Source organism: Rhododendron vialii, chromosome 5a (genome assembly GCF_030253575.1).
Source record: "Rhododendron vialii isolate Sample 1 chromosome 5a, ASM3025357v1".
In the NCBI taxonomy this organism is placed as follows: Eukaryota; Viridiplantae; Streptophyta; class Magnoliopsida; order Ericales; family Ericaceae; genus Rhododendron; species Rhododendron vialii.
Window position 1 is genome coordinate 42,259,203 of NC_080561.1, and position 12,279 is coordinate 42,271,481.

At 38.2% G+C, this 12,279-nt stretch overlaps 1 protein-coding gene across 1 annotated transcript; it reads left to right on the forward strand.

The window, feature by feature from the left end:
* Positions 1-4,749: 4,749 nt before the first annotated feature.
* On the forward strand, positions 4,750-12,123 carry LOC131326127 (TOM1-like protein 6). The gene is made up of 9 exons (XM_058358735.1): positions 4,750-5,154; positions 6,139-6,217; positions 6,416-6,514; positions 7,842-7,955; positions 8,776-8,939; positions 9,080-9,161; positions 9,243-9,328; positions 10,093-10,368; positions 10,917-12,123. The coding sequence occupies exons 1-9, from the start codon at positions 5,021-5,023 to the stop codon at positions 11,860-11,862; spliced, it is 1,980 nt and encodes a 659-aa protein (XP_058214718.1). The 5' UTR covers positions 4,750-5,020; the 3' UTR covers positions 11,863-12,123.
* Positions 12,124-12,279: the final 156 nt, after the last annotated feature.

Below are 12,279 nucleotides of genomic sequence, written 5' to 3' on the forward strand. Positions count from 1 at the left end.
GAAAAGGTCCCCTTTAAACTTTTCTTTCTAACGAGGACAAAAAGAGTAAAGTAACAGAGGCAGGGGAAAGTATTGGTGATTTAATATTACTTGATATTCTATCTTAATGTGATTTTAAACTCAATTTTTTTTTTTCCAATTATTCAAGTCTAATGCGGAAAAAGGCGTCGCGGAAAATCCTTATGTGCCTATCCACCATAATTTTCATGAGATATGATTGAAAATGGAAGAAAGGACAACATTTTGTATGGTTTAAGGATAATCTATCAGATAGGAGAGTTTGAACTTTAAACAACTAGATGTTAATTGGTTTTGGACATTGTTGAAGCTATTAGTTGTTTTATCTATGGAGTTGTAATTTTTGTGATCTAGTAGACAACTCATTATTTTGAGGTGGTACAGAATTTTGGTGAAATTTTAGTTTGTTGTTAACATTCAGCATGCGAAATTAGAGATCTTGAAACTTTAAACTTCACCTTTTTTCTTGATAAAGATTTTAAACTGGTCTTTATAGGAGTACTAATCATTTATAGTCATAGTTTAAATTTTAAAACTTTATAAATATTTCACTCCTTTTAATTAATCTTTGATGTGAACTTCAAAAGGCAAAAACCCTTTCAAGTTAGATTGGGTAATAGCCTGATCAAAAGAGAATCGGAAAGTCTACGTCCACCCCTCATTTTCACCCCTCAACATTTTGGTGCAAAACGGTACCGTTTACCGTTTGGTGCCAAATAAATAAGCATGATTTTGTGGGGACCATTTCAGATCCCACAAAGGTGATTTAAATTGAAGTTATTCTTAAATTATTTTTTTATTGATACTTGAAAAAAATTAGCTCAATTTGATATCAATAAGGACTGATTTAGAATCCGTAAAGTGTTTTAGAATTCATAGGGCCCTTACATACACTGAAAAAGCCGGATGCCCGATTGAGTTAATTTTTTATAAGAACCTACAAAAAAAATTAAAAATAACTTGCAATTTAAATCATTTTTGTGAGACCCGAAATGAACTCTACAAAAAATCTAGCCACCAAACAGACAATGAAGGAGACTAGAAGAAACTCACAAACTGAAGAAACTCACAAACTAAAGGGAAAAAAACAGATTAAAAAAAAAAAAAACAAAGAGAAGAAGAGTTAACCAAGGTTAAGAGGGACCCACATCATTGTTGCTTGGAAGGAAGAAAAGTACTACAGCTGAAGAGATTTGAGGACGTGGCGCTTTCCCATTTTCTATCCGGACAAATGTGGGTTGCCGGTTGATCCGGACAAAACTTTTTCTCTAACTTTTTAGCAAGTTTTCTTAGCATTGCTGCCAAATGCCAATCACGGTAGTACAACATAAACCATTTAAAACATCAACAGAAGCTTTTAATTCAGACATAAGATATGTTAGACCAGTGGAGAAGATTGTAGAAGATTCTGGATTTATTGTAATTAGAAATTCATTAGGGTGTGATTATGATTTTTGACTTTAAATAGTTAGCACTCACCCTCTTGTATAGCAAACTGCTAGCAAGGCTTATGTGCATGATAATTCAATTAATTCAATACAATATTTACTTTCTCCATATTTTGTTTTGACCATATCAGAGCTAGGTATTGACTGACCTCACCTCATGTGGTCGAGTCTTCGCAAGAGTCAATCGCCTCACCTCATCAATAATACCATCAAAGGCATTCAGGCTGCACGTGATGGGGAGTGTTACACTTTATCCTTCATCGCTTGCCTAAGCCACTCAAGCTTGATTAATAGTATAATTTTGAGGTTGCTCTCCACTTATGGTCAATTAATTTTAGATCGGAACCGTCGAATAAATCTAACAACATATAAGTACCTCCAATTGAAGCAACTTATATTTTAAAAGAAAGAAAATCGAAGCAACTTATATTAAACTTCAGTCAATGCGTGTAAGCAATCATTAATTAATCAACTTCCTAAGGAATGTTTATGTTCATATCAGAAGCTCTAATATCGTAATTAATATCTGTGTGTGAGTTAACAATATCAACTAAATTTTTATATATCGAAAAATGTTGGTGAATTGGTAGGTTCAATTAAGGGCGTGATTCCAGGCATAACTAAGCACAAGGGGCAGTTTGTGGATTGTGAGTGTTTTTGTTTCGATTTTATTTCTGTTTTTAGTTTTATTGATGTTAGTCTTTGTGGTTGGTGCTTCGGTAACCCGGGTGGGTGCTGCGCGGCCTTGCCAGCATCAGTCCAACTATCGGAGACGTCCGCTGCGTAGAGTTTGTCAAGTACTAGCAGTGTACCAAAAATCAACTCGATCAAATATCGTTAAGTGTTTCATCAGAATACATATAACTTGAAAAAAAATGAATCCTAATGGATACGAAACACTGGATCAAAACCACTGAATCCATTCTTTTCAAGTTATATGTGTTCCGATGAGGCACTTAAATGATATTTGATCGAGTTGATTTTTGATACACTTACAGTACTCGACGAGCTCCATGCAGTGGATGTCTCCGATCGTCGGACTGATGCTGGCGGTCGCGCAACACGGAGCTACGCAGCACCCACCACAGGTTCGTGCTTCGGAGGCCCCAAAGATCGTAGCTGTTTGCCTTCAACCCACAGTTTGGGATTTCCTGACAGCAGTGCGGTCATTGGTGGTGTGTTTGAGTGGCTGCATCTCGGTGATCTCTCTCTCGCCAGTGCATTACGGGGATAGTAATATTCAGAAATGACAACGTCCTCTTCTCAGCTTGGCGGATATCATCGTTTCATAGGCTAGCTGCTCTGGCCTTTATCGTTTCTAGCGCTTATTGTAGTCCACTGTTTTGGTTTTCAGAGATTTCGATGCTTGAGTTTCGGGGTTATGTTCCCTTGCTGGTGTTGTATTCTCTGTAAATTGATTCTCTAGATCATTTAATCGATATTATTGGCTATGAATTTGGATTTCAAAATTAAAAAAAATAATTTAAAACTAGGGGGGGAAAAGGATGAAAGACAAGGTTGGGACCTCTCCACAACGTACAAGAAGAAGATTCCTTCGACCAACAACATTATGGTGTCAGTTATTGCATTGTGTACTCCTCAAACAAATTAAACATCAATTGTCACAGCCTAGCGATAGGACAGTACTATATACTATAAGCTTTTTCTTGGCTGGATTTTAATTACAAGGGAATTTAAAATTCCACCGCAACTCTTCTACAATCACGTACTTACACAAATACAAATGTACATTACACACTCACATAGATGTGGGTGACAGACGTGGATGTATTATATTTGTGTAACCGCATGTGGCTGTAGAATTTTGATTCCACCGAATGAGACCCGATTAAAGCCCAATTAAAGCAGGGAAAGCCGTGGACCGATTTTCACAAGAATTGATAGTAATATATAGGGAGTTTCAAATTTGAGATCTAAGAGGACAATAGTCAATGAAAAATTATTGAGTGCCATTGGGGTATTGAAATGTGGTGTTCTGAATCATTCGTGTTTGTCACTTAGGGCTCGTCTGACCAAGTAGGTCGATAGTTGATCCGAATATAAAATCGAACCAAACCAAACTTGTCCATTTTTTAAGAAGTCGGATTTTTAGATTTAAAGTTAACTAGTAGTACAAAATAGTAGTAGAAAATACCGATAAGGTCATCTCAGTTTTAAAGAAGTGACTTGTGTGGTTGGTCATTGATATCAAATTTGGTGGAAAGCCTGTGGCCGATATGGATATAGCCAAACTAAAAGTCGGCCGAAAGGGACGCATTATACTCCTTTTTCGGCCTACCCTTCTATTCTTGTCATTCTCAAGTCCTCCTCTTCACAGAGAACAAAGTTGAACAAAACCTCCGGGGTGGGGTTCGCTAAATACTCTTGGCTTGTGACTTAGGCGTTTGCTCTATTTTAAGGTTTCAGGTTTCATTCTTCTTACCAACGACTCTTAGGACCATCTCAACCTCATGCATAAGGTATAAAGCGGTTGTGGGAGGAACTATAGGGATTAGACCGAGGTGCGTGCAAGTTAACCCGGAACACGCTGCATTACGAAAAGAAAAAAGAAAAGGTAAAGGCTGAACAAAGGCTGCGTTTATATGGAAAGTAAGGAGAAGCTTATGACACTACAATTTTAAGTTTTAACTATGCTTTTTTGTAATTTAATTGAAATAATGCATAATTACCATCAAATATTTTTGTTAGTAATAATTCATGAAAAAGTCTTCGCAAACGAAAAGAAAAAAGTAACAAATTCAACCATGAAAATTGCCTAACACACAAACAGTAAATTTAGGAGTCTTGAAGTCAAAGTCTAGAAAAATTTTCAAAAAATCCAAATCTTAATATATGAATATAATAGTACTAATAAAGTTGGGCCAAAACCTAGCCAAGCCAAACTAAGCCGGTGTTGGCATTATTTCATTGAAGGAATATGACACGTCTGACCTTGAAAATAAAAGACTGCAAAGGGCAATTCTCGTAATCCCAATAATTCAAAAGTATTTTTTAAATGGGAAAATGACGACTAAAGAAGTGTTTTGATAATTAATGATATTTTCAGTATTAATAAATATTTTCAATATGTTCTTAGCGGATATTAATTATCAAAACACGTTATAGACAATCATTTTTCCATTTTATTAAATAACCAGATTATCGAGAAAAGCGACCGAAATCGAACTGCACGGTGGGCTTCTCTGTAGTTGGACCGCTTAGAAACCGGATGAAAATCTGACTTCACGGTGCGTGATTGTTAAATACTCAACCCTGCGAGTGAGACAGCCCAGAGGAGAGCTGAAAAAGAAAACCGGAGAAAAACGAGGGGAAGAAGAAAGAACAGAAAAGTCGCCCATTTTTTGGGTTTTCTCGGGAAAATGCCCTTTCGACCATTTTCTCGAGAAAAATAAACAAAGTTTTGCTATCCACTTGCTCCCCTTGCAAAAAAGGTATCTCCTTTCCAATTCATTTCCCTCTGTAATCGGCGGAGCGAGAAATCGTCTGCGAAGAATTTTCGACGGGGGAAAAGCTTTTTAGAGAGAGAGAGAAAAATGATGATGGCGTCGTCGTCTTCTTCTTCGTCTTCCGCAACTGTTCGCGTCGATAAGGCCACGAGCGACCTCCTAATCGGCCCCGATTGGACCATGAACATGGATATTTGTGATTCCATCAATTCCAACCACTGGTACTGTATTCAAAATTTTCCAAACTTTTTTATGGATTGAAGTTGACCTTTTTTTTCCCCTTGAAATTTTTTGGACTAATTAGGGCTTTTTCGTTCAAGTTGAAGGGATTTTAATATACTACATGTGTATATTTAGTTACATGCATGTAGTTTTCTTTTGCCTTTTCCCGTTATTTGGTAGATGAGAAAACGATGTAATACCAATATTGGTTTTTTTTTTTCGTTAGGGGAAGGCAGGCTTTGAGAAATTAAAGAAATGGAAATCATTACTTGGAGCTGTGTATTTATTTTGCTTTTTCCTACGTTTGGTTGATAGGAAAACCATGGAATACAAGTTATAGTTGCCAACGTGTATTCTAGTACTATGTTGTCGTATTTTTTTGTTGATAACCAACTAAGGGAACTTCCGGTGGCCCCCAAGGGTTGGAACGTTTGGCCTCCATGAGATTCGACCTTGCGATCTTGGGGTTAAGTTCTTTGATTGCTGTCTCGTGCCGGCGTGGCCAAACTGCTTGGGGTTACTGTATTGTCGTAGTTGCAAGAAGTAATATCTATTTACTGACTTTGGATGCCATGGTCCGGAAGGATTCGGGCTTACTAAATCTAAGTGACTAGGTTGTGCTGGACGGAGCTCAATGGGAAAATAGGATTCATGTAGCCAACTCCAATTGATTGGAACACAAGGCTCGGTTTGATTTGGTTTGGTTTAATTTAGAAGGCAAGCTTTAAGAGATGGATTAATAAAACTGTTGATTAGGAGCTATGTACTGTATTTCTTTGTGGGTTTTGTTGTTAGATTATGACACAGTAAGAGTTAGAAAAATCTTGTATGTTTTTGATATTTATGCTTTGTTATCATGTCAATAACAAAGGGGCAGGGGATTAGATTCTGCTTCGGAATTATGCATTTATGAAGGGATTTTTGTTTCTTAATCGCTTCAAAGAAGTGGATGGACTCATTTGTGGTGTTTTGTTTTATCTCAGGGAGGCAAAAGAAGTTGTGAAAGCTGTGAAGAAAAGGTTGCAGCATAAGAACCCTAAAGTTCACTTGCTCGCCCTAACGGTAATTTTTCTTAGAAATCTCCTGTTACCTTGCACTTGGCACATACATTTTTATTTTATTTAGCTCGGAAAACCTAGGTTGGATTGTTTGTTTTTGTGGCCACATCACTTGTGTAGAGTCTATCGGTTTCTATACATACTCGGATGGGAATCTCGGGAACTTGTCTTGCTGATTCATTTATTTGTGGCATTTTTGTAGCTTCTGGAGACAATGGTAAAGAATTGTGGTGACAATGTGCATTTTCAAATTGCTGAGAGAAATATTTTGCAGGACATGACCAAAATTGTGAAGAAGAAGGTGAGCTTTCCTCTTAGATGGTTGGATATTGGCTCAGCAGAAGGTTTCTGGTGGTCTTTGATTCACTAAAGACCTAGTTTTCCTATATGATTCCAGTTCATCACTCATAAGTCATAAATAGTATATACTTAGTTTGCCAGTTTATTTGCTGTGTTTAGTGTCCTTTTTCCTGTCTTACGTGGGCGATTTTTGCAATTTCTGTGTTACTATGATTCTGCATTATTGTACACTGAAACGGATCTTGAGACGTTTGTTCATTCTCCCCAGAGCTCGTACGAGTTATGACTTGTATTACCTAGTTTAAACTGTCATGCTTCAATAAGTAGTAAAATCTGATTGCCAATTGAGGAACATAATATTCTTTCCTTGCCTCAAAACAACCCGTATCTGGTGAGCATGAGGTATTCTTTCCTGACCCCTTCTCAACCCGTATCTGGTGAGCATGAGGTATTGTAGCTTGTACTGTGTGTGTAAGCATTACCTCTTCTGTTCTTGTGGTCTAGATTATACTGTCCAACGTGTGGTCTTGAGTAGTATCATAACATCCCATGTACTTTTGTATGCTATAGTGAGAAACTATTGGAGTCGGTGTGTCTTAATACTAGCTCTTCTATTTGTTCTCTGTTTCATGTGCTGCATGTCTAGTTCTTGCTTTAATGTGTCGTTTATCAAGGTTTTTTTTAACTTTTTAAAGTTAGATCACGAGCCCTGTATGCCGAAAATATATTGACTTAACACATACAATATTCACGTATTGATTCATTGTAGAGGTTTTAAAATATTCATCCCATGCGTATGACTTAATTATTTGGAACATTCATGCAATAACGGGTCTGTTAACTGAATGATGGTTCTACAAGCTCTTCTTTGTGATCTTTGTTTCGTATGATGCATGTCTAGTTCATCCATTAACTTGTGGTTATCTTTGTTACATAATTTTTGTAAGATAGATAATGAGCCCCAATGCTATACGTACCCTGACTTGACACGGACATGCTTATATATTTATCCATTGAAAAAGTTTTAAAATATTCATCTGCTGTCTATGACTTTATTATTTGAAATATTTTGGCCACAACGGTTCCTGTGGCACATACCTGCTCTCCATGTTCTTCCATTTGCTTTTTTTTTAGTTTTGTTTGTTTAATATGTATCGTAGATCATGGTTAGGTGTTGTGCATTATCATTCTATATTCCGCAATTTGCCTAATTAGCTTTCTCCAGGGATTATGAATCTTCTTTATGTTTTTCATTTGTTTCTCACTTGGTCTTATTATGGCACTTCTACATTTCGTCAGAAACAAATGTTTTCTAATGTCATTTGCAGACTGATATGCATGTAAGGGACAAAATCTTGGTGCTCCTAGATTCTTGGCAAGAAGCATTTGGTGGCCCGGGAGGGAAATATCCACAATATTACTGGGCATACGAGGAACTGAGAGTAAGTATACACTTTGTTCACTTTAGTAAGTTGTCATCTTTACTTGGTTGATTTTTGTTGTTGCAATTGTTTGCTGACAATTGGCAGTACCATTGTAAGTGCTATGATGGAGTTGACTTGTCTCATTGGTAGAGTGGTCAACGTATAATGAAGTCATAGTATCAATTGACAGTACCATAGTTAGTGTTTTGATGGAGTTGAGTTCTCTCCTTGGTAGAGTGGTTACCATATATTGAAGTCATAGGATACTAGGCATAAACATAATGAATTACCTGAGTGAATGGCATATCATTATGATCAGTAGGTCTATATTTATTATGGGTCATTATCCTTTCATAGAGTTGACTTCATGATAAGTTGCTTTTATCATTTATCTCGTGAGAAGCATATTTCATCGGAGAAGACTAAACAAAGAAAAGCATCTTGCAGCTAATGCATGTTTTACCCAATATTTCCAACTGGGGGATTAATTGATGTGGGCCAACATTTTGTGCTTCGATGTGCATGCATAATTATTACAGTGGAAATGTTTTACATCTGTCAATAGCGTACTATTATGAATTTGACATCGTAAAACAGAATTATGTAATTTTCATCTAAAGCGCAGGACTGAACAAAGAAAAGCTTCTGTTTCCTTAATATTTCCAATTTTGAGATTACTTGATGCGACTTGATGTGTGCTAACATTTTGTGCTTCGATGTGCATCTATAATGGATTTTTTTTTTCCGTCTGTGAATAGTATACTGATAAGTCTGTTATGAATTTGATAGGTTAAAACAAAATTATGTAATTTTTTTTCCTGGATTATACTTGTGTCAGCGTGCTGGAGTTCTATTTCCCCAGCGTTCACCAGATGCAGCTCCAATTTTTACACCGCCTGTTGTCCAGTCAACTCTGAGACACCCCCAAGCAGGTTATGGAATGCCAATCAATTCTTCAACTAGGCTTGATGAAGCCATGGCAGCTGAAACGGAAAACCTAAGGTTTGGATCGAATCTGGTTGCATACACATGTATTGCCGTGTTACTGTTAATTAATATGCCAATTTCCTGGTGAATGTGATTCTCTCTCTCTCTCTCTCTCTCTCTCTCTCTCTCTCTCTCTCTCTCTCTCTCTCTCTCAGTTTGTCAAGCATAAATTCTATGCGGGATGTTCTGGATCTCTTAGCTGACATGCTGCAAGCTGTGAATCCAAGTGATCGTACAGTAAGTGCAACTTTCTCCTTACCTTTGTCTCGGTGCCAGCTTATTGTTAGTCTCACTTGTTATTTGCTTGTGTGCTCGCAGTCTGTGAAAGACGAAATAATAGTTGATCTTGTCAACCAATGTCGTTCCAACCAGAAGAAGCTAATGCAAATGTTGACTACAACTGGGTATTTGCTCTGAGCTTTTCTCTACTATTTTCCAACTACTTAACAAACATTTGCATGTTCATTTGTGCACCTATACTTACTATAACGCATCATTATCCACAAGGAGAAAGATTTCCTTTTGTTTCTGTCAAAACTTGGTTCTGCTTCCTAGGAGTGTGAAACGATACATTAGTAGAATAATGAAATTGCAGTGTCTGGAACGAAAGATGTTAGAATATATACCGAAACACCTCAAAAACAACAAAACATAGACACATAGAAGTTGTATTTAGTACAAGTTGAAATTATTTGACTAAACTTGATGATGGGGTACTAGAAGGATGTGAATCTTATGCTGTTTGATTACTAATTATATGTGTAGGGTCCTTAGGCTTGGGCAAAGGGTGGTTTATAGCATCTTCATAGTCCTACATCACATGACAGTTTTTGTTTCACAATGATGCATAGTTTTTTAATTCATGCGTATTTTCTTTAACGAGAATCATCTATATATCTGAAAGTATGTGACTACATATTATTTGGCTTGTATTCATGTCAATAAGTTTTGGTTCATGTTCCTAAACACTTCTTGTATATTCAAAACCCTTTTTGTCTCTTTTGAAAAGTTTCTGAGACGGTGAAATGATTCCATTTCTATGCTTGCCGAAAAAACAACATGCCAGTAAGAAAAGAATGAAATTTTCATCCTTGATTATATGATTGATTTCTTAGATGTCTTTATGGTGTTGTGGTTATGGTTGACACTGAGGCTGTGGCTGTGCCAGGGATGAAGAACTTCTTGGTCAGGGTCTTGAGCTAAATGATAGCCTGCAGACTGTGCTCGCTAAGCACGATGCTATAGCTTCCGGTTCCACATTGCCAACTCAAGCTATGGATTTCAATCCCAGATCAGCTGCTGAGTCCAGCCTCAAACCTGCAGATGTCAACGAACCCAGCCAAGAACCGGTTGCTAGTCCCTCTCTACAAATTGTTCCTGTAGGAAAGAGCCCGATTGAAGAAGATGAAGACGAGGAAGATGACTTCGCACAGTTAGCTAGAAGGTTACTCTTTGCTCATGTGCTATATCTCATGTGTTCCCCAATGGGATCAAATAAATTTCATTTCTACGTTGGTTCACATCACACCTGCACAACAATCTTATGATTGAGGCATTTACCTTGCAATTCCATCTAATGTATTAGGGTCTCATTTGTTACCCTGATTTAAGCATTGGATTGGAATTAGTGCAAGGGGACCACATATCCCACGTTTGGTTGAAATTTTGTGCTGTAATCTGACGAAAATGTGGGATATGCATTAACTTGGAGGAATGTGATATTATTAATCCCCTCATTATCGTCCAATGGGATTACTGATTCTATCAGATTATGTCCCTTCACTATTAATACAGCCAAAAAAATGGGCCCTAGACTTTTAGAGGATATAATAGATCAGTTCAAATATCGGTATGGGGGACTATTCATCAGGTTCCACCATTTTTCCTGTTGTACTACTAGTCTATTCACTCTTTCATCTTAAGTTGATATACTGAAATCCTCGTATCAATTGTGCCTGGTTCATAATCGGTATATTTCATGCTTTATGGCAGGCATTCCAGAACACGGTCAACTGCTTCTCAAGACACATCTACCGGTACTGGCGAAAGTATTACCTCAGTGAATTCGACTGTGATCCCTGTCCCAAGCAACGCATTAGCTCTACCCGATCCACCTGCACCAGTTAGAACCACAAAAGAGCAAGATATGATTGACCTTCTGAGTTTGACATTATCAACTACTACACCCTCTCCCCAAACCCCCAACACTCCTGCATCCTCTTCTCAGAATGTTCATCAGGCACCACCCCTTTCCCCGACCACACAAGGGTATCCCTATCCTTCTCAGGCTTATACCGGAAACCAGGGTCAAGTGCCCTACAACAGTAATTATGTTGTACCTTGGGCTCAGCCCCAAGCCCAGGTACATCCTCAACCTTACCTCAGGCCCCAACACCAGCCCCAAGCCCAAGCCCAAGTCCAGCCTCAACCTTACCTCCATCCTCAATCTCAAGCCCAATCACCACAGCCTCAACCTTACCTCCAACCCCAACCACTAGCCCAACCCCAACCACCGCATCCACATCCTCAAGCTCAATACCTCCCATACTCATCCGGTGGCTACCCTCCTCCTCCGTGGGCCCCAACGCCTGGTTATTATAGCAACCAGCCTCATTCAGCGACAAGTCCTTACATGAATTCCAGTCCTCGAGCGAACACTCCTGCATCTGTGCAAGGGGCCAGACCGTCGCAGAATATTAATTCGTTTCCAGCAAAAGAAAGCAACGGATTGGCTTTGAATGGAGAGACGAGGCCCAGCTCTAGCCCTAGGACCACGGCCACATTAGCAGGACAGAAGCCCTTTGTTCCTTCTTACAGATTGTTTGAAGACCTTAATGTCCTTGGCAATGGAGATGGTAGGTTTAAGATGAGTACTACATCTGGCGGCTTATCAGGAGCATCTAGCCAGAGCCAGAGTATGGTGGGAGGGAGAAAGTGAGGTGTTTCACTGTATGATATTCTTACTGGTTTTTTTTGCTCATGTGAGTAGCTTTTATGCAAACATGTCGTGATACATGTCGATATGGTTGGAGGTACATACGTTCGATTTACATGTATGTAGAGTGCTTTAGGTTGATTCTCGCATCGTCAATATCATTGTGAAGTTGTTGGCAGCAATTGCAATAAGAACATCTATGATGTTCAAACAGATTAAAAATTTGATTTAGGTCCAAGGAATGAATGTGATTTTTGGTGGTTTGACTTTCTTTTTGCCTTTGGAAGATTGGAGAAGCATGCGATGGAACTATGCTATAGTTGCAGGTATATCAACGAAGTACTTGATCCTCATGTTCAAATCTCATAGGAATCTATAGACATGATGAATATCGGCGTGTTCAAATCTCACATGAATCTA